This window comes from Leucopleurus acutus (genome assembly GCF_964270905.1).
Source record: "Leucopleurus acutus genome assembly, chromosome: 16".
NCBI lineage: Eukaryota > Metazoa > Chordata > Mammalia > Artiodactyla > Delphinidae > Leucopleurus > Leucopleurus acutus.
In genome coordinates, this window is record NC_139158.1 from 71,808,650 (window position 1) to 71,831,604 (window position 22,955).

Sequence of the window (22,955 nt, forward strand, 5' to 3'; positions counted from 1 at the left end):
AGGAGAAAAGAACTCAGGTGCTGGGACTTCCCTGGCGGCCCAGGGGTTAGAACTTCACCTTCCAATGCAGGGGGTGCAGGTTCGATCCCTGGTCAGGGAGGTAGGATCCCACATGCCTCGGCCAAAAAACCAAAACATAAAACAGAAGCAATATGGTCACAAATTCAATAAAGACTTTAAAATTGGTCCAAATCCAAAAAAAAAAAAATCTTTAAGAAAAAACAGCAACAAAACCTCATGTGTATCTGGGGATCAGGTAGATGCGGATCCCAGCTCCAGCTCTGCTGGTTCCTAGGTGGTGATACGAGGTGAGACATTTTCTGTTTGCCGAGCCTGTTTTCCCCTCTGTCAAGTGTGGACATTAATACTCTTCTTGTGGGATTTCTGTAAAGGACCTGGCTAAAGGACACTGAGATGACCATGTTAATTCCTCCCTCTTTTCCTGTAGTGTAGGGACCAAGACCGGCTTTGCCCCCAGTAGTAAGGGGAAATCCAGTAGTATCTCTTTTTTTATCAACTTTGAATTCTTCTTTTTTTTTTTTTTAATTTATTTTTGGCTGCGTTGGGTCTTTGTTGCTGTGTGCGGGCTTTCTCTAGTTGTGGCGAGCGGGGGCTGCTCTGTTGCAGTGCGCAGGCTTCTCGTTGCAGTGGCTTCTCTTGTCACAGAGCATGGGCTCTAGGCCCACGGCCTTCAGTAGTTGTAGCACGCGGGCTTCAGTAGTTGTGGCATGCGGGCTTCAGTAGTTGTGGCAAGCGGGCTCTAGAGTGCTGGCTCAGTAGTTGTGGTGCACGGGCTTAGTCACTCCGCGGCATGTGGGATCTTCCCAGACCAGGGCTCGAACCCGTGTCCCCTGCATTGGGAGGTGGATTCTTAACCACTGCGCCACTAGGGAAGCCCCAACTTGAATTCTTTTGAAAAGATACAAATAATGCGCTTCTATTGTAGGTATATTAATCTGCTCTGGCTGCCATAACAAAATACCAGAAATTGGGTGGCTTAAACAACAGAAATGTATTTTCTGGAAGCCGAAAGTCCAAGATCAAAGTTGCCAATGGAGGGCAAACTGAGAAGCTTATTTTCCTGGTGCATCTAGTTGCTCAATGATAAATAAAACATTATAGCAAGGTAAGCAAGGATATATTAAGGAATTTTATGTAAAGTTCCCATGAATGTTTAGGATAAACTATGTGTCAGCAAAGGCATTATGGGGCTCCTCTAGTCATGCCTCAGTCTCCTGGGGTGAAAGTGTGACCTTGGACCAATGAATGACTTGACATCGCTGAGCCTCACCTCCCTCATCTGGAAAAAATGATTACTGTGCAGGTGAAGTAAGGTGATGCATGTAGAGTTCTTGGGCTGATAAATGCTTGCTGTGCTGTTGTTTACATTATTGTCATGTTATGACCTTATGGCTAAGAACAGAGACTCTGGAGCTGGTCAGCCTGGATTCGAATCTCAGCTCCACCACTTTCTAGCTAGATGACCTTGGGCAAGGTCACTTAGCCTCTCCGTGCCTCAGTTTCCTCCTCTGTCAAGTGAGGCTAATAGGATTATTGTGAGGGTTAAATGAATTGATGGTGCCTGGACACACAGGAGTGCTATGTAAGTGTTTGTTCAATAAATCATAATGTGTTCCCTTCTGCCCTTAGAGGTCCTTCTGGAGAAAAGTTAGAAAATAACAGCTTCAAAGAGAGACGAGCTATTTCCAGACACTGATTTATAAAGGAATGTATTTCTATAACACCAGTTGTCCTATTTGCCTTTTAGAAGATTTGAGAGGCAGAATGCGTTTATAATGGTGGAATCTTCGGCAGGTGGCTGGCCAGATTCGAGCTATCTGGGGGCATGGCCCACTTCCCTATGGCTCCTGGTGCCCTTCCACCGAGCCTGACCTTGGACTGGTGGCTTTTCTGGCACGGGCCAGGGGTGGGCCAAGGGGAGGAGGAGGAAAGGAGCTCCCGGGATCCCCCTCGCCCCTCCCCCACTCGCCCAGTGAGTAATGACATTCACGGGGATGGGAGGGAGGGAGCGAAGGAGAGGGGCAGGCTCGGCGAGGCCATGTGATGCTGGGCGAGAGAGAGCCGCCACCGCCGGAGCCTCCTTCTTTCTTCCCTCTGATTTCGGGCTGTCATGGCGACCCCCAATAACCTGACCCCCACCAACTGCAGCTGGTGGCCCATCTCGGCGCTGGAGAGCGATGCGGTCAAGCCGGTGGAGGCCCCCGAAGCACCCGAAGCGGCCAGCCACGCCCATTGGCCCAAGGAGAGCCTGGTTCTGTACCACTGGACCCAGTCCTTCAGCTCGCAGAAGGTAGAGCCCGGAGGGAGCAGGGGAACCCGACCGATGCACCAGGAGGCTTGGGGGAGGGGATCCGGGAGGGCTTAAGGGGTCTGAAGACCTGGTGAGAGGCTGGAGGGTAGAATCGGGGGGCTTCGGGGCCCGGTGGATGGGGGAAGCTGGGCTGCCCTCCCGGGAGGTGACTGGCCCTGTCTTGGGCCCCAGGAGCACCGTCCCTAATTCTAGGAACACCCGTTCTGCCTCTTTCCCTCCCAGAAAGACCCGGTCTGTTGAAGAGCTGAGAAGAGAGACAAAGGCAAGGGGAAGGGAATGGGCACTGCTGGGAAGGCGGCCTGTCGGAGGGGGCTGCTGCTGCGGGGAGGGGGGAGGGGCGCTTCCTGGGGTCCAGCCTCCGGCCCCAGTAGTCCCATCTCAGGCCCTCCCCCCCTGCCCCCCACCCCCGCGCTGCTGTCCCCATGCCACAGGCCTGCGGGTCAAAGCTCCTCTGCCCTTCTGCCCGGCTGGGGGCCTTCTGATTGGGGCTTGAAGGGTCTGACCCTAGCCCTCCCCCCACCCCACCCCCAATCCTGAGCTGAGAAGGAAGGAGTTAACCCATCTCCTCAAACCGGCTCAGCTGGCCCATAAGGTCTGTGCTTTTTGCTCTTAAAGGCACAGACGGCCACACGGTCCCATCTCAGACTCAGGGGAGCTAGAAGGCGGTTGGGAATGCAGCCTGGTGTTGAGTTATCGGGGTTCCCGCTTCCTGGGGGTGAGGTCCAAGCACTGAGCCTGCAAGACCGGGGGCCTCTAGGAGCGCAGTCTCTCACCCTGGGCTGTCCTCTCTGTGGGGTACGAATTCAGCACCATGGCCAGGTCCCAGCAGCCGGTCCTGCTGGAGCCTAAGGGTCACCCATTGCCCGACCCTTCGACTTCTCTTCTCCCTGGAAGATCCTTTTGTTGCATTCACTCATTTTCCAGATGGAGAAACAGATTCCTTAAAGAGAAATGGCCTTGGAACCAGGCTCTTTGGTTTGATTCTTGGTCTAGGCTCAGTTCCATCATCTGGAAAATGGGATAATAATAACAATAATAGCAACTTCTTCTAATTGCAACCCCCTCAGGATTGCTGAGGGTTGTTGAACAGGCGGTACTGCTTAGTGTTCTACACTGGCACTGGTCAAACTTGAGCATACATTACTAGTTCAAGCACAGAATACTGGGTCCCACCCCAGAGATTTTGATTCAGCAGATCTGGAGTAGGGCCCAAGATGCTGCATTCTAACAGGCTACCAGGTGAGGCTAATGAAGCTGGTCCACTGATCCCCCTTTGAGTAGTTCCTAGTTTAAAGTACAGACTATGAGGCCAGAAAGTCCCCAGCAGGAGAGCCATCTTCTCCAATAATTCACCATGGAGTTTTCGGCAGGTCACTTTGCTTCCCTAAAGTCTCAGTTTTATAATCTGTAAAATGGAGCTAGTGGCAGTACCTTCTTCAGAAGGCTATTGTGATGGTGAAATGAGATGATGCACAAAAAGTGCTGATCGCAGTGCCTGGCATGGTGTCAAGGCTCTGTTCATAACGGGTGTTATGATATCACTAAAGTGCTAGGTAAAGGAGGGGTTGGAGTTAACCAAGGTCATGCTGGGACTCTTCTGTACATGCATGCTGAACACCTACTGCATGCCAGGCTCTATACAAGTTGCTGGGGGGTTTGGGAATGAATCAGACTGACCTCCAGATGCCAGGATGTCGTCCTCCCCAGAACCTCAGGATCCAGGCCCCAGTGACCAGGAGGTAGGAAGGTGGCCCTTTCCATCACCATTTCCTGAGGGCGCCTCCTGAATATTCCTTATTCAGCATGAGCTCAGGGCTAAGGTGGCCCCTTAGTCAGGGATGGGACCACCCACTGCAATCCCATTTGTGACCAAACCTCTGACCAAGGCAGCCTAGCATTCTCCTGCCTCTCCTGCCAGGGCCTTCCCCTTGCCCAGGGGCCTGTGGTGGGTTCTAGAGGCAGTGTAGCCTGATGGAAAACACATGGGCTCTGCAGTCAGATGGTCCTGGTTCCAGTCTCATCTTGAGTGCTTACTGGCTGTGTGACCTTGGACAAGTCACTTCACCTCCTCTGTGCCTCAACATCCTCATCTGGAAAAGGAGACGTTTACATCCAACCCTGTAGGATTCCTGGGGGACTGAAAGGACAGGGACATGTGTTAAGTGTCTGGCACACAGTACGGGCTTAGCAGGCACATTTCCTTCTTTCGCATCAGTCCTAAAGGGCCTTTCCTGCATGCAGAGGGCCCTCCCAGACATGGCAGAAGGGAAGTAAGTGATCTCTACCTGCCACCCTGGCCTTACTTTTCAAGCTCTTGGGCACTGGCGCCCCAGCCCTGTCCATGCTGCCCTTGACCATTTACCACCCCCTCTCCCACTCCCAGGAGGTCCACAGGCAAGAACTGCACATCTCACTACTCCTCTGCTCAGAAGCCTACAGTGGCTCACAAGTCCTTCCAGGAAAAAGCCGGAGTCCTCATAATGGCCTCAGGCCCTACTGCAGGATCTAACCTTGCCTGGGTCATGGACCCACTCATCATTCGGGGGAAGCCTATGGACTTTTCTCAGAATAGTACTGTTAATTGAATAACATCAAATACATAGGAGTATTAGATTAGAAGGAAAACCAATCATACTGAAGTAAAGCTATTGACATATTTTCAAAACAAATTTGTTACATAATAATATGTGTTTCTGCATTAACCCATAGTATCACATGACCTAGTGGCAGGACTAATAACTACTGTAATGTTGAAGTCGTGACGGATGTAATTGCAGCAACTGTGAAGTGATGAAAATATCTGATTCCTAGTGGTGACAATATTACAGGCACTGCTAACACCACCATGCTTTGTTGCCTACACTCATAATTGAAGAGAATGCTAAGTGTCAGCTTGACATGACTGAAAATAAACCTGTAATTTTCCCATCCTAGTTTGAGGACTCCCTGAATTTATTCATAGACCCCTGGGTCTAGGAGTCTCAATTAAATGTCCCTGTGCATGACCCTTTCTGACCTCCTCTTCTTTCGTCACCTCCATCCATCCTGCTCCAGCAGGATGGCCACCTCACCATTTTTCAAACATGTCAGACACGCTCCCACCTCAGGGCCTTTGCACTGGCTGTCCCCTCTGCCTGGATCCCTGTGTGGACTACTCTCTCTTTGTTCTTTGCTCAAATATCACCTTCTCAGAGAGGCCTGCCCTGATGGGTCGCCCTACTTAAAATTGCCACTTGCCTCCCTGATTCCCTGGCACCCCCAATTTCCCTTACCTTGCTCTATATTTTCTTTTTTCCGATGAGCTCACTATCTTTTGACACACCATCTCATTTTAACTGCTTCTCATCTGTCTGCCTCCACCAGAATGTCAGCTCCCTGAGGGCAGGGATCTTTGTTTTGCTCACTGCTGAGTCTTGAGCACTTAGAACAAGACCTGGCACAGAGCAGGCGCTCAATAAATAAGTGTTGAAAAGTGGCGCATTTGTAAGCCATAAGGTGTTACATAAAAAAGGCATTTGATTCTGTAGGCCTAAAACTGGTGTAAGAAATAAAGCTTATTAATTTTTTTAAAGTATTTGTGATAAACAAACTAAGACTCCGAGACTCTAAGTGTCTTTTACAAAGTCACACTGCAACTAAGTGGCTGGGCAGAGACGCCAACCCAGCCCATCACAGTTTTCTCATAAACAAGGGCCCGGGTGAGGGGGGACAGTACCTAGCCATGACAATGAAGCCCCAGTGGGTGACTTTCAGGCACCCACAGGGGGGATAGTTTGCCCAGAGTTCGCTGATGTCTGGTCACACTGAGTGGTGACCACCTAAGTCTGGCGCAGTTCCAGGAGGCAAAGAAGGCAGATGGCCTTGGTGGCTGCACGCCCTCCCCCTGGGCCTGGCTTCCTCCCCCGCCCCCTCCCCTGCAGGATGGCACATGGCTCTGGCCTGCAGCTCAGCTAAAGGAGAAAGTCTCCTTGGCTGCTTGCTGGTGTGATCCTGAGGCAGCTCCAAGCAGGACTGTTGTTCCTCTAAAGACAGTCCCCTCCCCAGGCAGGAGCCCCACCGGGCACCCTCACTGGAGTTCAAGGGCAGTGCCCAGGGAGTGGTCCCTGGGAGCAGAGGCCCTGCCAGGATGGAAGGCCAAACGTCTGGACCCGCCAACGGCAAAGGCCTGATTTAGTTTCTGTTTCCGTCCGTTCAGAGATCCCAGCTTGACCCAGACGCTGGGTGGCTGGGCAGAACCTGCCAGGAGGATGCCAGGGCAGACAGGAAGGGAATGGGAACTGCCACCTAGGTATGTACAGGGGTCATCGATGCTTAACAGGAATAGACCTTTGCCTCTCTCAGGGGTGCCCTCTCTTTCTCCTGGGCTGGAGCTAGAAGTAGGGAGGAGCATGTGGGAGTGGAGCTTGCCATCCTTTTGCTGGGGACCTTAGACAAGTCTAGCCTACTTTCTGAGCCTCAGTCCACAGGCAGGGGATAGTTGGGCTAGGTGATCATTAACCACCTGCCAGCTCAGAACTGTTGGGCTGGGTCAGGAGGCTCTCCGTTCGCATCTACCAGGTCATATGTTTGTCTGGGACCCCCTGGAAATTAGGGAAAGACTCAGGAGGGGCCAGGCCCAGGACTCCCTGGAAGGAGCCCCCAGGGCAGAGAACACTGGTCTGAGAGTCAGGAACCTTTGCTTCTAGTTTTAGATCTACTGCTAAATTGGCTGTGTGGCTCTGGGTCAGTTAGTTGCCCTCTCTGGACTTTCGTTTTCTCATCAGCAAAAAACGGGAGATAGTCTCTGCTCTGCCCTCCTCTGGAAGGCTATTGTGAGCATCCAACCACCAGATGGGAAGGTGTCTGGGGACAATAAAGGGCTAGGCTGATGTTGGCAAATATTTTTCACCTCACTTTGTTTCTCAAATAATTTGAGAAATTTTGCTACTGATCATGGTGATGATAAGAATTTCTGCAAATTTCATGGCCAGATTCACGTTTGGAGGCCAGGCTGAGAGTCCAATCCCGATAATGAGAATTACGAATAAGCACTATCTATGTACCAGACACTGTGTTGGTGCTACTATTAATACTTCAATTCTGCAAATAAAAAACGATGAAGCCCAGAAAGTGTAACGAATCCGCCCAAACTCACACAGAAGAGCCAGAAATCCTATCCCAGGTACGTCCAGCAGTGACACCCAGCCCCGTAACCACCAGGCAGCTCTGCCCCTTGTCCCCAGGGCAGAGCTGTGTTCCTCCCACCACCAGACCCCGGGGACGTATCCCCCATCCTGTACCCCAGGGGCCCAGGAGCGGGCTGGAAGCAACACGGTCCCCTCCAGTGTGGGACCTCTGACCTCCCTCCCCGCACGCCCCGCCCCCCCTGGGCAGAGTGTCCCTGTGTGTCCGCCCGCCTTCCCCGCTCTGACCCTGGCGCCTGCAGGTGCGGCTGGTGATCGCCGAGAAGGGCCTGGCGTGTGAGGAGCGGGACGTGAGCCTGCCGCAGAGCGAGCACAAGGAGCCCTGGTTCATGCGGCTCAACCTGGGCGAGGAGGTGCCCGTCATCATCCACCGCGACAACATCATCAGCGACTACGACCAGATCATCGACTACGTGGAGCGCACGTTCACGGGAGGTACGGCGGCCGCGCGGGCCCTGACAGCGCCCCAGCACCTTGGGAAGCCTGGGCAAACCCCGCGGGCCCGGGCTCCCCCACAAGGAACCACGGGCTACAGGCAGGGCTCAGATGCCGCCCAGGAACCGCAGAGCATGGCCACAGGTCCCTGGGGACCCCACAGATCTGACCCCCCCCCTCCCCGGTACTGAGGGAAAGGGCATGGCCCAGACACCCCCCTTGGAGCGGCTAGGGCTATAGCCTCCTTGCCAGGGGACTCTGGAGTCACAGGCTCGGCCACAGACACTCTGGAGCCCATCAGGCATGAACGGGACCCAGACCCCCTTCTAAGTCCCCACAGACAGGATCCAGATCTCCCGGGGATGCCAGGGCTCGGCCAGGACCCAGCCCCTTGAAACCCTGTATGCATAGTCAGGGCCACAGGCTCTTCCGGAACCCCCACAGACATGGGCCCGGATACCTGAGAACTTTGCAGACATGAGCAGGGCCTGGCACCCCAGAACCCCACAGAACCCTATGTCCTCCGTCCCTACTTCCCTCCCTCTGGCCTCGCTCAAGTCCAGAAGCTCAGTGCCCATGGCAGAGGCTGCAGATGCAGCTGAGAGATCAGGGCCCGGACATGCACTGTTTTAAAAGAATATGAATTAGTTGCCAACATTTAAAAACCAAGGAGAGTTCAATTTCAAACATCCAGGTTTCCAGCTTCTCTCCAAGTCTGGCAACACTAGGCCTAGAGACCCACCTGGCAACAAGCCCGGGCAGGTGAGGAGTTGCCCCTCAGGGGACGGCTCGGCAGGGCTCCAGTGAGGAGAGGTAGGCGGGCAGGATCACTAGGGTCCCCTGTCAGCCTGGTGGGGACTTTCTCTCAAGAGTCAAGGAAAGGGGATGGGCCCCAAACTTCTGGACATGTCGTGGTTCCGGGATGCTGAGGTTGGGGGATGGGATGACAGAGGCTGGCCTTTCTGAATCAGGGGGGCGGGAGGCCCGACACAGGGCCCTGCGTGCCGCCACCCAGCCCCCGGCCATGCCCCGCAGAGCACGTGGTGGCGCTGATGCCCGAGGCGGGCAGCACCCAGCATGCGCGGGTGCTGCAGTACCGCGAGCTGCTGGACGCGCTGCCCATGGACGCCTACACGCACGGCTGCATCCTGCACCCCGAACTCACCGCCGACTCCATGATCCCCAAGTACGCCACGGCCGAGATCCGCAGTGAGTCCCGGGGTCGGGGTCGGAGCGCAGAACCCTCAGGGTAACCCGGTCTTCGCCCACCTCCTCCCTCTTCCTCCCATTCCTGTATCTCTTACTCACTTTCTTCCCTTTCTCTCTCCTCTTCCGCCTTCTCTCCTCTTCCCAATGGATATCCCTCTGCCTCTGCCTCTCTCTCCATCCCTGTGTCTGTCTCTGTCTCTCACTCTGTCTCTCACTCTGGCTCTCTCTCTCTCTCTCTCTCTCTGGCTCTCTGTCTCACTCACCCTGTTTCGAGCTGAATATGTCTTTCTCCCTCTCTGGCAGTCTCTCTCTCTCATTCCCTTCTCCTGCCCCCTCCTCTTGTCCTGCCATCCCATACAGAGGCCATAGGGCTATCTGTCCCCCTAGAGGCTTGCCTGTCCATGGGAGCTGGGACACCTCTCCACAAGCATCTCAGCCCCAGACACCTGGGGTTGGCAGCCCAGGGTACTGAGTGACATCAGGGCTGGCATCACCAAGGAAGATTGCCCAGATAGTGCCAGGCCCCGGGTCTCTGAGTTCTGATTCAAGCATCCCCATATACTGTCCTAACTGCCAGCCTGATTGTGCCCACAGCCTACTTTATCCTTTCATTTATTTCAGTACTCAGTAAATAAGTGTTGGATTAAATCAGGTCATCCATCAACACCTGTTTACAGACTTTGGTCCAGGCTCTATGCAGACACCATGGGGTCCAATATACAGATGAAGCATGATGATTCCAAGTAGATAATAGGTGCTCGGTAAATGGCCACTTCCTCTCTCTCAAAGGAATGAGGCTCACGTCCAAGGGTGGGCCAGGTTGTGGCACTCGATTTTGTCTCTTTAAAGTGCCCTTGAACAGGACTCAGGACATATTTATATTGTCCTGTCCCCATTGAGTCAACAACATTTAACAACATTTATGAAGTCTCCTATGACCCAGGCCCTGGGCAGGGGGCTGGGGACAGAAGGGGACTGTCACAGCTTCTACCCTCCCAGGGTCACAGTTTCATGGAAGCAGAAAGACAAATGACCAGATAATTACAATGCAGGACTAAGTAAATTTGAACAACCTCTCAGGAGGGCAGTCTGGCCCTCTATATCGAATATTAAAAGGCCCACACTTTGGAGACTGTCCTGCAATGACACTTGGATGTGTGCACCGAAGAAGTACGTACAAGGATATGCATTGCAGCATAAGGGGTAATAGCAAGAGGCTGGAAATAACCCAGTTGACCATGATTTGGGGACTGGGTAGATAAATTCTAGTACATACAAACAATGAAATACTGTGCAGCTGTTAAAAAAAATAACAGGCATGTGGAATGCTCTCTAAGATATATTAGTAAGTAGGGAGAAAGTGAAGGGCAAAAAAATGCATCTAGTGTACTATCATTAATATATGTAAAGGGGGATCGAATGGATACACAGGTGCTTGCAAACACAAGGAGTATTTCTGGAAGGACGCATGGGAAGATTGGGAGAGCAGAACTAAGGGACTGCAGATTGAGAGGAGAGAGATTTACTTTTCACTGTACGTTCCTTAATATTGTTTGAATTTTTAAACAAGCATGCACGTATAATCTATTCAAAACTAACTGATTTGGGGACTTCCCTGGCGGTCCAGTCGTTAAGACACCGTGCTTCCATTGCAGGGGGCATGGGTTTGATCCCTGGTCAGAGAACTTAGATTCCGCATGCCACGCAGTATGGCAAAAAAACAAACAACCCACACTGATTAAAATTTTTCTAACCTAGTACCAATCAGTGTTATGATAAGGGGAACATAGAGGCAGTGGGGCCAGAGAAGATGCCCATCCCAGTCCAAGAGATGTCCAAGTGGGGCTGGGACCCAGGGGAGAGGGCAGGCCAGGTTTGGGCCCCACCACACACCTGGCCCACCATGTCCCATACTTACTGGCTAAGAGTTCCAGAGAAATCCTGCCCCAGTCATGGAACAGACCTCAGGATCTTATCCCACTTCATGCTTCCACCTCCTCTTGTAAAACCCACAGCTTACAGCTAGACTTTTAATGTCCGATTATAGGACACTTTTAAGTATTAAAAGTATAATTCTAATTATAATTAAGTATAATTCTCAAGGTGCTGCCTTGAGTTCCATCATTGACCCACATTCCATCACCCAGGCCTTTTCAGCATCTTTAAAAGGCCAATTTCCCAGGAGAGGTGATCAATATGTCCCTGAATCTTCAGGGAAGTTGCCTCACCAGAAGTGGAAGTTTCAAGACACCAAGCTCTCTTATAGTTTTTTTAAAACAAGTTTTTCCCTGTGGATTACAGTGAGTGAGCTCTAGACTGAGAATCGGACAGATCCTGATTCAAAATCTGCTTGTCGTTTACTAGTGTGGAATTTACTAGCCTCTCTGAATCCGTTTCTTCACTACAGAAAGGGGTGAGGGAGATGTTCACTGAAGCATGAGCTTGTCCACATTTAGGGTGATATTCATTTCCGGCAAACTCCTACTCATCCCCTAGAGTCTCCTCCTCAGTGAGGTTTCTTGACACCTTGTGCCCCAGGCAGGTGGCCCTCTGGGTCCCACAGCATTCTGTTCACTCTTCATTAGAGATTGATCATGCTATGTTGTAGGTATCTCTTTTATGGTCTAGGGCAGGATGGCATCTCATCCATCCCTATGTCCCAGCCTGTAATGACATAGTGTCTCCTAGTTATGCCTGTTGATATTGTTACTTCCTGGACTACTGTTTGAATGGGACCTATTCCAAGTTGTTGGGGGGAAGGGAAAGGAAGAGCACCAGGTATCAGAAGAACGGGACCTTTCCTATTCTCTCCCCAGGACATTTAGCCAACGCCACCATGGACTTCATGAAATTGGACCATGAAGAGGAGCCCCAGCTCTCTGATCCTTACCTTTCTAAACAGAAGAAGCTCATGGTGAGTGACCCCAGGCCTGCTCATTCCCCTTTCCCACCATCTTTTCCATGGAAAAGAAGAACTGGAAGAAGCTGGTTCTAAGTAGAGAGTCAGCTGATGACATGAAACGGGAAAACCACTGGTTTGCTTTTCCAATCCTGTCTCCTCTGTCATTACTGGCCCTTTGACCTTGAGCAAGTCACTGTCGCCCTGGAGCCTCACTTTCCTAATGTCTTAGGTTGTGTCCCTAAGAGCAGAGCATTGGACAGAGGTTCTGGGGTAAGCGAGGTATTGAGGGAGCGCTCTAAGGAGAACCCAGTAAGGATGAGATAGGATGAAGAAGGGGCTAAGTTCACCTGATCCCACAGGGAGCTCTGGAGGATAAATGGTGCCACAAAGTCGATCCACCTTGAGACAAAGGGACAGACTTTTATACCCTTATATCAGCCAATCATTGACCTATTTATTTCCCAAGTATTTCCAGGAAACTCCTCATTGGCTGAGAACAATTCTCTGGAGAAGGGGAAGCTGTGAGCCACTGTCAACCAACTCTCATGGCAGCTGGTGTATGAGAGTACCAGCCCCATGAAAGGGATCTGGCCAGGACAGTCAAGCTCACAGGACTATTGTGAACACCAGATGAGGATGCCTTGTAACAGTGGGGGTATCCTATACACTTAAGGGGATATGAGACTGGGTTTGCAGAAGGGGATTTGGGCCAAGAGTCTTCCATCCCTGGTCATCCTTGCTCTATTGAGGCCAACTCAGCTCCTCTAGCACCTGTCTGTCCTGCCCCCAGGCCAAGATCCTGGAGCACGATGATGTGAGCTACCTGAAGAAGATCCTGGGGGAGCTGGCCATGGTGCTGGACCAGATCGAGGCTGAGCTGGAGAAGAGGAAGCTTGAGAACGAGGGTGGGTGCCAGTTCTGGGGTAGGTGAGTGCTGGAGCCCATCCAGCCCACTCTGTCCATGACAGTCCCAGCATCTTTCCCCCCAAAGATCTTAGAGGACCATCCAGGTGGTTAGGATCATGGGCCATGGAGTCAGAAAGACCTAAGTTTAAGTCCTAGCTTGGCCACTTGCTAGTTGAATAACCCTGGGCCAGGTGCTTCACCTCCCTAGACCTCAGTTCCCCATCCATAAAATGGAGATAATAATAAGACCGACCTCAGAGAGATGTTGAGACACTGCATGAAATAATATATGTAGAATACTTAGATCAGCGCTTAGCACACAGTATTTAATAAAGGCTATTGAAGAAGATGATGGTAATGGTGGTGGCGATCACTATCCACTACACCATCTCCCCCTTCCCCGACTGAAGGATGTATTATGGCTCCTTCATGCTGTAGGAGCCAGACATCTAGGCTCACCTGGACTCTCTGACCTTGACTCTTTCTGTTCTCAAGTGCCTCTCTTCTCTGGACGCTGAGCATGCCAACTACATTTCCACCACCACACCTTAGCTCCTGCAGCTCTTCCAGCCTGGAGTACCCTCTCCTTACCACTCCGCTCCTTTTTGCATCTATACACCATCCTTGCCAGCACCCTTCTTCAAATTTCATTCGAGACCTTCCCATTTGGCTCTATTTTAGGTACCCTGTTAGTCTGGTCTCCTCAACAATGCAAATTTGTGGAACCCATTCAACATGCACTGCTACACTCAGAGCTTCACACACACGCAGAGATGTCTGTGTATGTGGGAAGGCTGTGGAGCACAGTGTTCTAAAAGATGGGTTTAGAGTGAGACAGATATGAGTTAGGGTCCTAGCTTTGCTGCCTATACCGTGTGACTTGGGCGAGTTCCTTTCCTTATTGGAGCCTCAGTTTCAACATCTGTGAAAACAGGATGGTAATAGTAGAATTTAAAACCTAAACTCCATCTTGTTGAACTCTTTAAACAATGAAAAACACTCAGCACAGTGCCTGGAACATACTAGTTAATTACATATGACAGGTAAAGGCACGTGCATTCTCCAGGAGAGAAAACTAAGGCTCAGAGAGATAAAGTGACTCGCTCAAGGTCACACAGCTCTTAAATGGCACAGTTAGGGCAAGAACAGGTTCCCTCTCAATGGGTCCAATGTTCTTCCAGCATTTCACAGCTGAGGCCTCAAGCAAATGGCACACACAGATACCTAAGGTCCTAAACAGGAACAGTGTCATGCATGCTGAAGCCAGCTGCCATAAATCCTTTCTAGAAAAAGGCAGAGTACGGCTAAATGAGTAAAAACAATGCATACCTCAAGAAGGAACTTTCTCATTTCTATCAGAGAGGGTGCTGGAGAGGGGCCATTACAGAAGAGTGTTCAGGGGCCAATGGAAGTAGCTGGACCACATGTTGCCCATCACCCAGCAGGTTAAGCCAGGCTCTTCATATGATGGTGGTCACAGGGATACTGAGAGCAGCAAGAGAGCAAAGCCCCAAGGTGCAAATATGTTTTAAGCCTCTACTTGTGTCACATTTACAAAAGCCCCATTGGCTAAAGCAAGTGACATGGCAGAGCCAGGATTAAAAGGGTAGAGGGTTGGACTCTGCCTCTTGATGGCAGAAGCAGCACAGCCTTTGCAAAGGGGCAAGCGTGCAGGAATGGGAGGAATTTGCAGCCATTTTTGCAATCTACTCAGGGGTGAGGTGTCTGATTTTACAAAAGTACTCTGGTTGCTGTGAAAATGGATTTCAAGGGAGACAGAAGCCCAGATGAGATGGTGGTGGCTTGGACTGAGGTGGTGGCAGTGGAGATGGGGAGGCATGAAAGGCTTGAGAGGTATTTTGGAGATAAAATGGGCAGGAACTTGCTGAAAGGTCGAGGGTATTGGAGGGAGTGGAGTAGGAGGGGATAAAGGAATCAGAGATGACTCATGAGGTTTTGGTCTGAGCTACTGAGTGGTACCATTTCCTGATATGGGCAAGGGGGACCCAAGAGTTCAGGTTTTTTTAGATTCCGCATGTAAGTGTCACCCCCAAAAGGGGACGTCACATAAGCTATTAGTATTCTAGTCTGCCTTTCAAAGGAGAGGTCAGAATTTGGAGGTGGAGATTTGCAAGGCTTCAGCATATACACGGTGATTAAAGCCGTAGAATTGGATGATGTCACCTAGAGGGCAGTGGAGAGAGACAGAAAGAGGAATCAAGACCTGCTTATTCGTTATTTATTGCTTATAACAAACTGCTCCCAAACTCAGCGGCTTAACCAAACAAACAAAAAGCATTTGTCGGGCTTCCCTGGTGGCGCAGTGGTTAAGAATCCACCTGCCAATGCAGGGGACACGGGTTCGAGCCCTGCTCCGGGAAGATCCCACATGCCGCAGAGCAACTAAGCCCGTGCGCCACGACTACTGAGCCTGCGCTCTAGAGCCTGCGAGCCACAACTACTGAAGCCCGTGAGCCTGGAGCCCGTGCTCCACAAAAAGAGAAGCCACCGCAATGAGAAGCCTGTGCACTGCAACGAAGAGTAGCCCCCGCTCGCCGCAACTAGAGAAAGCCCGTGTGCAGCAACAAAGACCCAACACAGCCAAAAATAAATAAATAAATAAATAAATAAATAATAAATAAAAACAGGCAGCAGGCTAGATTTGAGCTGAGGGCCATAGTTTTAAAAAAAAGGAAAAAAAAGCATTTGTCATGTCACACATTTTCTGTGAATCAGAAATTCTGGAGCAGCTTGGCTGAGTGTTTCTAATTCAGGGTTGCATGATGCATCTATCCCTCCCCCCAACTCTTCCCCCGTCTCTAAGTCAAGCCGCTGGCTGGGGCTGCAACACCCTGAGCTGAAGGGTCCACGATGGCTCATTCACGTGGGTCTTCACTAGAGGTGTCAGTTCCCCACAGCTGTTGGCCGGAGACCTCAGCTTCTCACTACATGGGCATCTTATTAGGGCTGCTTGAGTTTCTTCACAACACGGCAGCCGGCTTTCCCCTGAGCAAGTGATCCCAGAGAGACAGAAGCAGCGGAAGCCACATGATCTTTTATGACCTACCCTTGGAAGTCATTCTGTCACTTCTGCCACATTCTATTCATCTGAAGCAAGGCATTAAATACAGCCCATATTCAAGGGGAGAAAAATTGGGCTCCACCAAAGAGATAAGTATCAAGTAATCTGTGAGCGTATTTTTTTCTTTTTTTTAATTGGAGTATAGTTGATTTACAACTTTATATTTATTTATTTATGGCTGTGCTGCACGGCTTGCGGGATCTTATTTCCCCTACCAGAGGTTGAACCGGGCCCTGGGCAGTGAAAGTGTGGAGTCCTAACCACTGGACTGCCAGGCAATTCCCTACAACATTATATTAGTTTCGAGTGTACAGCGTAGTAATTCAGTATTGTTACAGATTGTACTCCATCAAAAGTCATTACAAGATAATGGCCATAATTCCCTGTGCTATACAGTGTATCCTTGTTGCTTATCTGTGTTACACATAGTAGTTTGTATCTCTTAATCCCATACCCCTAATTTGCCCCTCCCCCCTCCTTCTCCCCTTTGGTAACCACTAGTTTACTTTCTCTCCCTCTCTCTCTCTCTCTCTCTCTTTTTTTTATGGAAAGGCATTTTATTTTAAATATAGCAGTGTATACATATCAATCCCAAACACCTAATCTATCCCTCCCTGCAACGCTTCCCCCGTCTCTAAGTCTGTGAGTCTCTTTCTGTTTTGTAAATAAGTTCATTTGTATCATTTTTTTTTAGATTCCGCATATAAGCGATATCATATGATATTTGTCTTTCTCTCTCTGACTCACTTCACTTAGTATGATAATCTCCAGGTCCAACCATGTTGCTGCAAATAGCATTATTTCATTCTTTTTAGTGGCTGAGTAATATTCCCTAGTTTATTTTCTATATCTGTGACTCTGTTTCTGTTTTGCATATACATGTGTTTATATTATTTTTTAGATTCCACAGAGAAAGACAAGCACTGTTTCGTATTTTAAAACTACCACATCTGCCCTGAGGCTCCCCCTCATTGAGAGAAGGGTAAAGACAGACGAGCTGGCAAAGCTGATGAGACACAGTGGCCAGTGAGGCGTGAGGACTCTTGTGTCATAGAACCCAGAAAGGATGGTGTTCTAAGGAGGGAGAACAGTGTCAAATGCAGCTGAGAGGCTGAATAAACCAAGGTTAGGAAAGCGTCCCTTGGGTTTTGTCCCATGGCTGTTGGTGGCGACCTTGCCAAGAGCAGTTTCACTGGAATGTCAGGGCAATGGCTGAAGAGTGAATGGGAGGTGAGGCGCGAAGATGGCTAGTGTAGACAACCCTTTTGAGAAGTTTCGCTGTAGAGGGAATAGAGAAATGGGTGGTGCCTGAAGAAGGCTGTGGGGCAAAGGGAGGAATGTTTTCAAGATAGGAGATACAACTGCGTGTTTTCAGGCCGATAGACATGCCTCAGTGGAAAGGAGAAATCAGTGATGCAGGACCAATGAGGATTGAGAGGGTGTGCTTCAGGCAGGGTCCCCAGGGGACACACAGGGCACCCTCAAATTGGGTAAATCAAAGAGGCCTTCATAAGGGGACTGTTTACAGATGTGTGGGCGGGACACAGGGAAACCACAAGGAAAAGTGCAGTACCTGGACCTCGGTTTGTGAGCGATGGGGGCAGTTTCAGGAACCAGAACAAAGAGGGCCACCTGACAGGAGCTGTGACTTTCTGGGTTCGATCCCTGGTCGGGGAACTAAGATCCTGCCTGCTGCCTGGTGTGGCCAAAAACAAACAAATAAGCAAACCAACACGGCCAGCCTGTGGCAGCCTGCAGAGAAAAAACTGAGGGAAGTAAGACTCTGACCTCACCCTTGCCCGCCATCCTATCTCCCACCTCTGCTCCCCACTGGCCAAACACCCCTGGAGCCAGAGGGCACGGAGTCCCATCAGTGTATCCGTCAAGTTGTCCTCCTGGGGGGCGCAGAGCAGTGTGGGGAGGGGAGGAGAGTGGCTCTAGAAAGGGAAAGGGAGCATGTGCAGCGTTGGGTGGGTGCAGAGGACCACGGAGGGCCTGACCTTGAGCGTAGGTGGCTCACACCCTCCCTTGTGTCAGCAGGTGGTAAATGCAGGGGCCTGGCATTGTGGGTTTCATGGTGGGGGGTAAGGGCTTTCATGTCTGAAGGTTCCTGTTTTCTGAATGAAGCATGAGGTGATGTCATCAACAGAGAAAACCACCGGGTGTGAGGAGAGAAGATGAAAGATGTGCGTCTCTCTGCAGGGGGCGGTGAAGCGAGCATCCCCCAGAGCTGCTACGGGACTGCTACAGGACCTGGGCAGGGCTGTCGGCCCTCCCGGGCTTTGTGGTCAGGATTTAAAGTGTAACTGGTAAGGGTAACTGTCTCCAGCACACTCAGCTGGCAGACTTGGAGAAGGCACAAGACAGGGTTCATCCAGGGCTGCGACTTGGCAAAGGGAACCCACAGCTGCAGGAGCGGGGGAAACCAAAGACCTTCTGTTGACATGCCAGATAGATAGCTACCCGCGCCCGTGGACATACTGCAGTCATGGCTAGCAGTATTTGCCTACAAACAGAAACACAGGAATGGACATACTTAAATAGCAATGCACGCTTACACGCTCATGAACATCTGTCTGCAGGCAACCACCAAGTGCACGTGGGCATACCCTTCACTTATGCATGTGGTAATCCCCCCACTGCATGGACACAGATGCCCATGTGTGCAGCTGTCTACATGCTAATACACAACCAGCTTCATGGATTTGAGCAGGCATTCACATGGGTAAACATACACACCATGCAGGATGCAGACACATAGGTCCACACACAGACCCAAATAAAAATGTACCCATTGAAAGAGGCCTACGTGTCAGTGGAGGTACATACATATGTATGATGAAGTACTCTCTCAGGTAGATGTCTTACATTTGACAGCAGCTTAGATTTGTTGAGAGACGGTGCCCTGGACTCCCTCTTGTTACCAAGGATAAACTGTTCTTGAACTAGCTAAGCCTAGTCCCTTCCCTTGTGTACTTGATGCCACCCACGCTCATCCCTTCAAGGACACCACATCAGTGATTCTCTCCACTCTCTCCTGTAGCATCACCTCCTCTCGGCTCGATCATTCCCATCAACGTGCTGTTTTTTTCTTCCCAACTTACAAAGGCACTCTTTTTAAAAAATAATTAATTTATTTATCTTTTCATTTTTGGCTGTGTTGGGTCTTCGTTGCTACGCACGGGCTTCCTCTAGTTGCGGCGAGCGGGGGCTACTCTTCGTTGCGGTGCGCGGGCTTCTCATTGCGGTGGCTTCTCTTGTTGCAGAGCATGGGCTCTAGGCGCACGGGCTCAGTAGTTGTGGCGTGTGGGCTCAGTAGTTGTGGCTCCTGGGCTCTAGAGTGCAGGCTCAGTAGTTGTGGTGCACGGGCTTAGCTGCTCCACAGCATGTGGGATCTTCCTGGACCAGGGCTTGAACTCGTGTCCCCTGCATTGGCAGGCAGATTCTTAACCACTGCACCACCAGGGAAGTCCCCCCAAACACTCTTGACCCATCTCACATTATCGGCATATCCTTCCCATGACAGCAAAACTCCTTGAAAGGGTGACCTTTGCTCACCGTCTCTGATTCCTCTCCTCCCTTTCTTTCTTGGACTCCCTCCCAACCAGGCTTTCAGCGTCAGCATCTACTCCCACTGTTCTTGTCAAGGTCACCAGTCGCCAAATGCAATCGCCAATTCTCAGCTCCTTTTCTGTGACTTCCCGGCAGCGTCTGAAGCCAGCTGAGCGCTCTGTCTTTGGAACACTTTCTTATCTTGGCTTCTGGGACACCACACTCACCTGGGTCGTCTCCCACCTCACCGGCTACTCCTTCGCACACTCCTTCGCTGGTTGCTTCTTGTTGCCCAATATCTAAATCTTGAGGCCCCGAAGCTCAGTCCTTGGTTCTGTTCTCAGCTCTGTCTCCACTCACGCCCTTGATGATGCTGTGCACCTGTACCTCTAACTGCAGACACATCATCTCCCCTCAGAAGTCTAACAGGCATCTGGAAGATTCCATATTCAAGAACAAACTTCTGATCAGAGCCTTCATTACACTTTAGCTCCTCCTCCCCTGAGACCGTGAGCCTCTGGAGGGAAGACATTTGTGTCTTGTCATGTCTTCATGCCCAGCACATACTACCAGATAAGCATTTGTTGGATGAATGAATGAACATGAGGACACAGTGAAAGGGGGAGGCTCAGGCTGTGAGGGTGAAGGGTATTAGACTCATGGAATTTCTGAGCTGAAAGGAACACCTCTACAAAAGGGCAGAAGCAAGCTTCCCAAGAAAGCAGACCTCACCGGAAGTGGAGAGGAAGGGGAGAGCATTCCAGGCATGGGGTGCAGCAGGGGCAATGGCCCAGAGGCCAAAATGGGCATGGCTTGCTTGAGGGGAACAGTGGGCAAGTGGGCAATTTGTGAGAAGTGAAGATCAGAGAAGTACTGGGTTGGCCAAAAAGTTCGTTTGGGTTTTTCGTAAGATGTTCTAGAAAAAAGCAAACGAACTTTTTGGCCAACCCAATACATTGGAGCTCATCCAACTACTGAAAGGGCTTAAAAGCCATGCAGAGGAATGTGGACATTAATGTGTAGTCACTGGGGAGAATTTCAGGTTGTTGAGCAAAGCAGTGATGAAGGAGACCAAAGCGGCTCCAGAATTTCAAGTCTAGTGTTTCCTAAGTACACAGGCTAATTTTAGATGTCACGTGACCATGGCGATAACTAATATAAAACCACATGATGAGAATTATTCTCTTTTTAATTCTTTTGATTGTATTAAAGAAAGAGTGTTAGTATGATGGTAGTATTTAATTCCCATAAAGGGGTTATGTATTAATACCTGCCCTTTTCTTCAAACAAATAAATAAGTCTTGGGCTCAGGGATTTTGGGCAGGCAGTAGTATCCAGCTGGAATTTAATAGCGTTTGTTTTGTTTTTTGTTAAATGTACTTTCATCATTGCACATAGGGTATGGCAAATGATACTCTTAGTGATAGTTTCTTTTCTCATTCATCACTCATTAAGTAAAGATTTAGTGAGCCAGGCACTGTTCTAGGTGCAGGGGATACAGCTGTGAACAAGACAGACCCAAATTCCTGCCCTCATGGAGCTTCCATTCTGGTAGAGGGTGGCAGCCAATAAACAAAAGGAGCATGTACAGTATATGGTGGAACACTGGGGAAAAGTTGTATGGAAGAAAACAGAGCAGGGGAGGAGGACAGTGACTGCTGGGATTGGGGTTTCAATTTTAACTGGGTGGTCAGTGAAGCCCCCCGAGAAGATGGCACTGAGCCAAGACCTGAAAGAGGTGGAGGAGTAAGGCCTGTAGCTCTGTGGGGGAAGAGTGTTCCAGGCAGAGCAAACAGCAAGTGCAAAGGCCCTGGGGTGGGAACGTGCCTGGAATGAGGAACTGCAAGGAGGCCAGTGTGGTTGAAGAAGGGTGAGTCAAGGGGGGGGGACTTCCCTGGCAGTCCAGTGGTTAGGACTCAGCGCTTTCACTGCTGTGGCCCTGGGTTCAATCCCTGGTTGGGGAACTAAGATCCCGCAAGACATGAAGCACAGCCGAAAAAAAAAAAAGAGTGAGTCAAGGGGGAAAAAGTAGACTCCTAGGTCTGAAAGGTACCTGGGGGCCAGATCACGTAGGACCTTTAGACCATTAGAAGGGCTTCAGCTTTGACTACGACAGGGGGTCATTAAAGGGCTTTGATCAGAGAGAAGGACATGATCTGACTTAAGATTTAACAGGATTCCTCTCTCTGCTGTGCTGAGAATAGACTCTAGGGAGTCAAAGGCAAACGATAATGGTCGTTAGGACCAGGATGGTCACATCGGAGGTAACATCTAACTTCGGATGTATTTTGAAAATAAAGCTGATGGGAACTGCTGACAAAGTGTATGTGGGGTGTGAAAGAAAGAAAAGAAAGAATTCAACATGGCCTGCGTGGCTTTTGGCCTGAGTGGCTGGAAGGATGGAGGTGCTGTTACTGACATGGGGATGAATGTGGTGAGTTTGGGGGTGACGCAGTTTTGGACATGTCGCGTTTAAGATGCACAGTGGACTCGCAAGGAGAGCTGGAAAATGGGCAGTGGGATATATGAGTCCAGAGTTTAAATACATATATTTGCATTTAATAAGTCAGTTGATTTAAAGAAAACAAATAATAGAGGTAGTATATGCATCTGGCAAAAATCATGAAAGAAGTGCAGGAGTGGGTGACCTTGGGGGAACACTATAGCGGGCAGACAGAAGCCAGAGGCGTCACCGAGAGAGGAGGGCGTGTATGGCGGAAGAAGAGCTGACCCTCCCCTCCCCCATCTCCTGTCACTTCCATTCTAGGGCAGAAATGTGAGCTGTGGCTCTGCGGCTGTGCTTTCACCCTTGCTGATGTCCTCCTGGGAGCCACCCTGCACCGCCTCAAATTCCTGGGACTGTCCAAGAAATACTGGGAAGATGGCAGCCGGCCCAACCTGCAGTCCTTCTTTGAGAGGGTCCAGAAACGCTTTGCCTTCCGGAAAGTTCTGGGCGACATCCACACCACTCTGCTGTCAGCAGTCATCCCCAACGCGTTCCGGCTGGTCAAGCGGAAACCCCCATCTTTCTTTGGGGCATCCTTCCTCATGGGCTCCCTGGGTGGGATGGGCTACTTTGCCTACTGGTACCTCAAGAAAAAATACATCTAAAGCCAGGCCCCGGGCTTGGTGTCTGACTGTTGGTGTCTCTGTCCTGTGTGATTCCCAGTGAGCTCTCAGTAACGCACCGTCTCATGCACACTTGGACAGCCCCTCCCACCCCTTGTTTGGAGCAATTCTATCGTCAGTCTGAAAACATTCCATAGTTTAGGAGTAGATGTTGCCAGTGCCGTGAGTTGAGGCCACGGTTCTACTGCAGGAGAGAAAGAGCGAGTGGGAGAGAGAGAGAAAGAG

The 22,955-nt window shown here is 50.5% G+C and overlaps 1 protein-coding gene across 4 annotated transcripts; it reads left to right on the forward strand.

The window, feature by feature from the left end:
* Positions 1-2,131: 2,131 nt before the first annotated feature.
* On the forward strand, positions 2,132-22,712 carry GDAP1L1 (ganglioside induced differentiation associated protein 1 like 1; the record flags this gene model as incomplete). 4 transcript variants are annotated; one of them, XM_082856597.1, is made up of 6 exons in its annotated part: positions 2,132-2,311; positions 7,758-7,950; positions 8,944-9,159; positions 11,976-12,073; positions 12,852-12,966; positions 22,369-22,712. In XM_082856597.1, the coding sequence occupies 6 exons, from the start codon at positions 2,132-2,134 to the stop codon at positions 22,710-22,712; spliced, it is 1,146 nt and encodes a 381-aa protein (XP_082712723.1). The 4 variants fall into 4 exon arrangements, with proteins under 4 accessions (XP_082712723.1, XP_082712724.1, XP_082712725.1 ...); XM_082856598.1 differs by having other exon boundaries at positions 8,986-9,159; XM_082856599.1 differs by lacking the exon at positions 8,944-9,159.
* Positions 22,713-22,955: the final 243 nt, after the last annotated feature.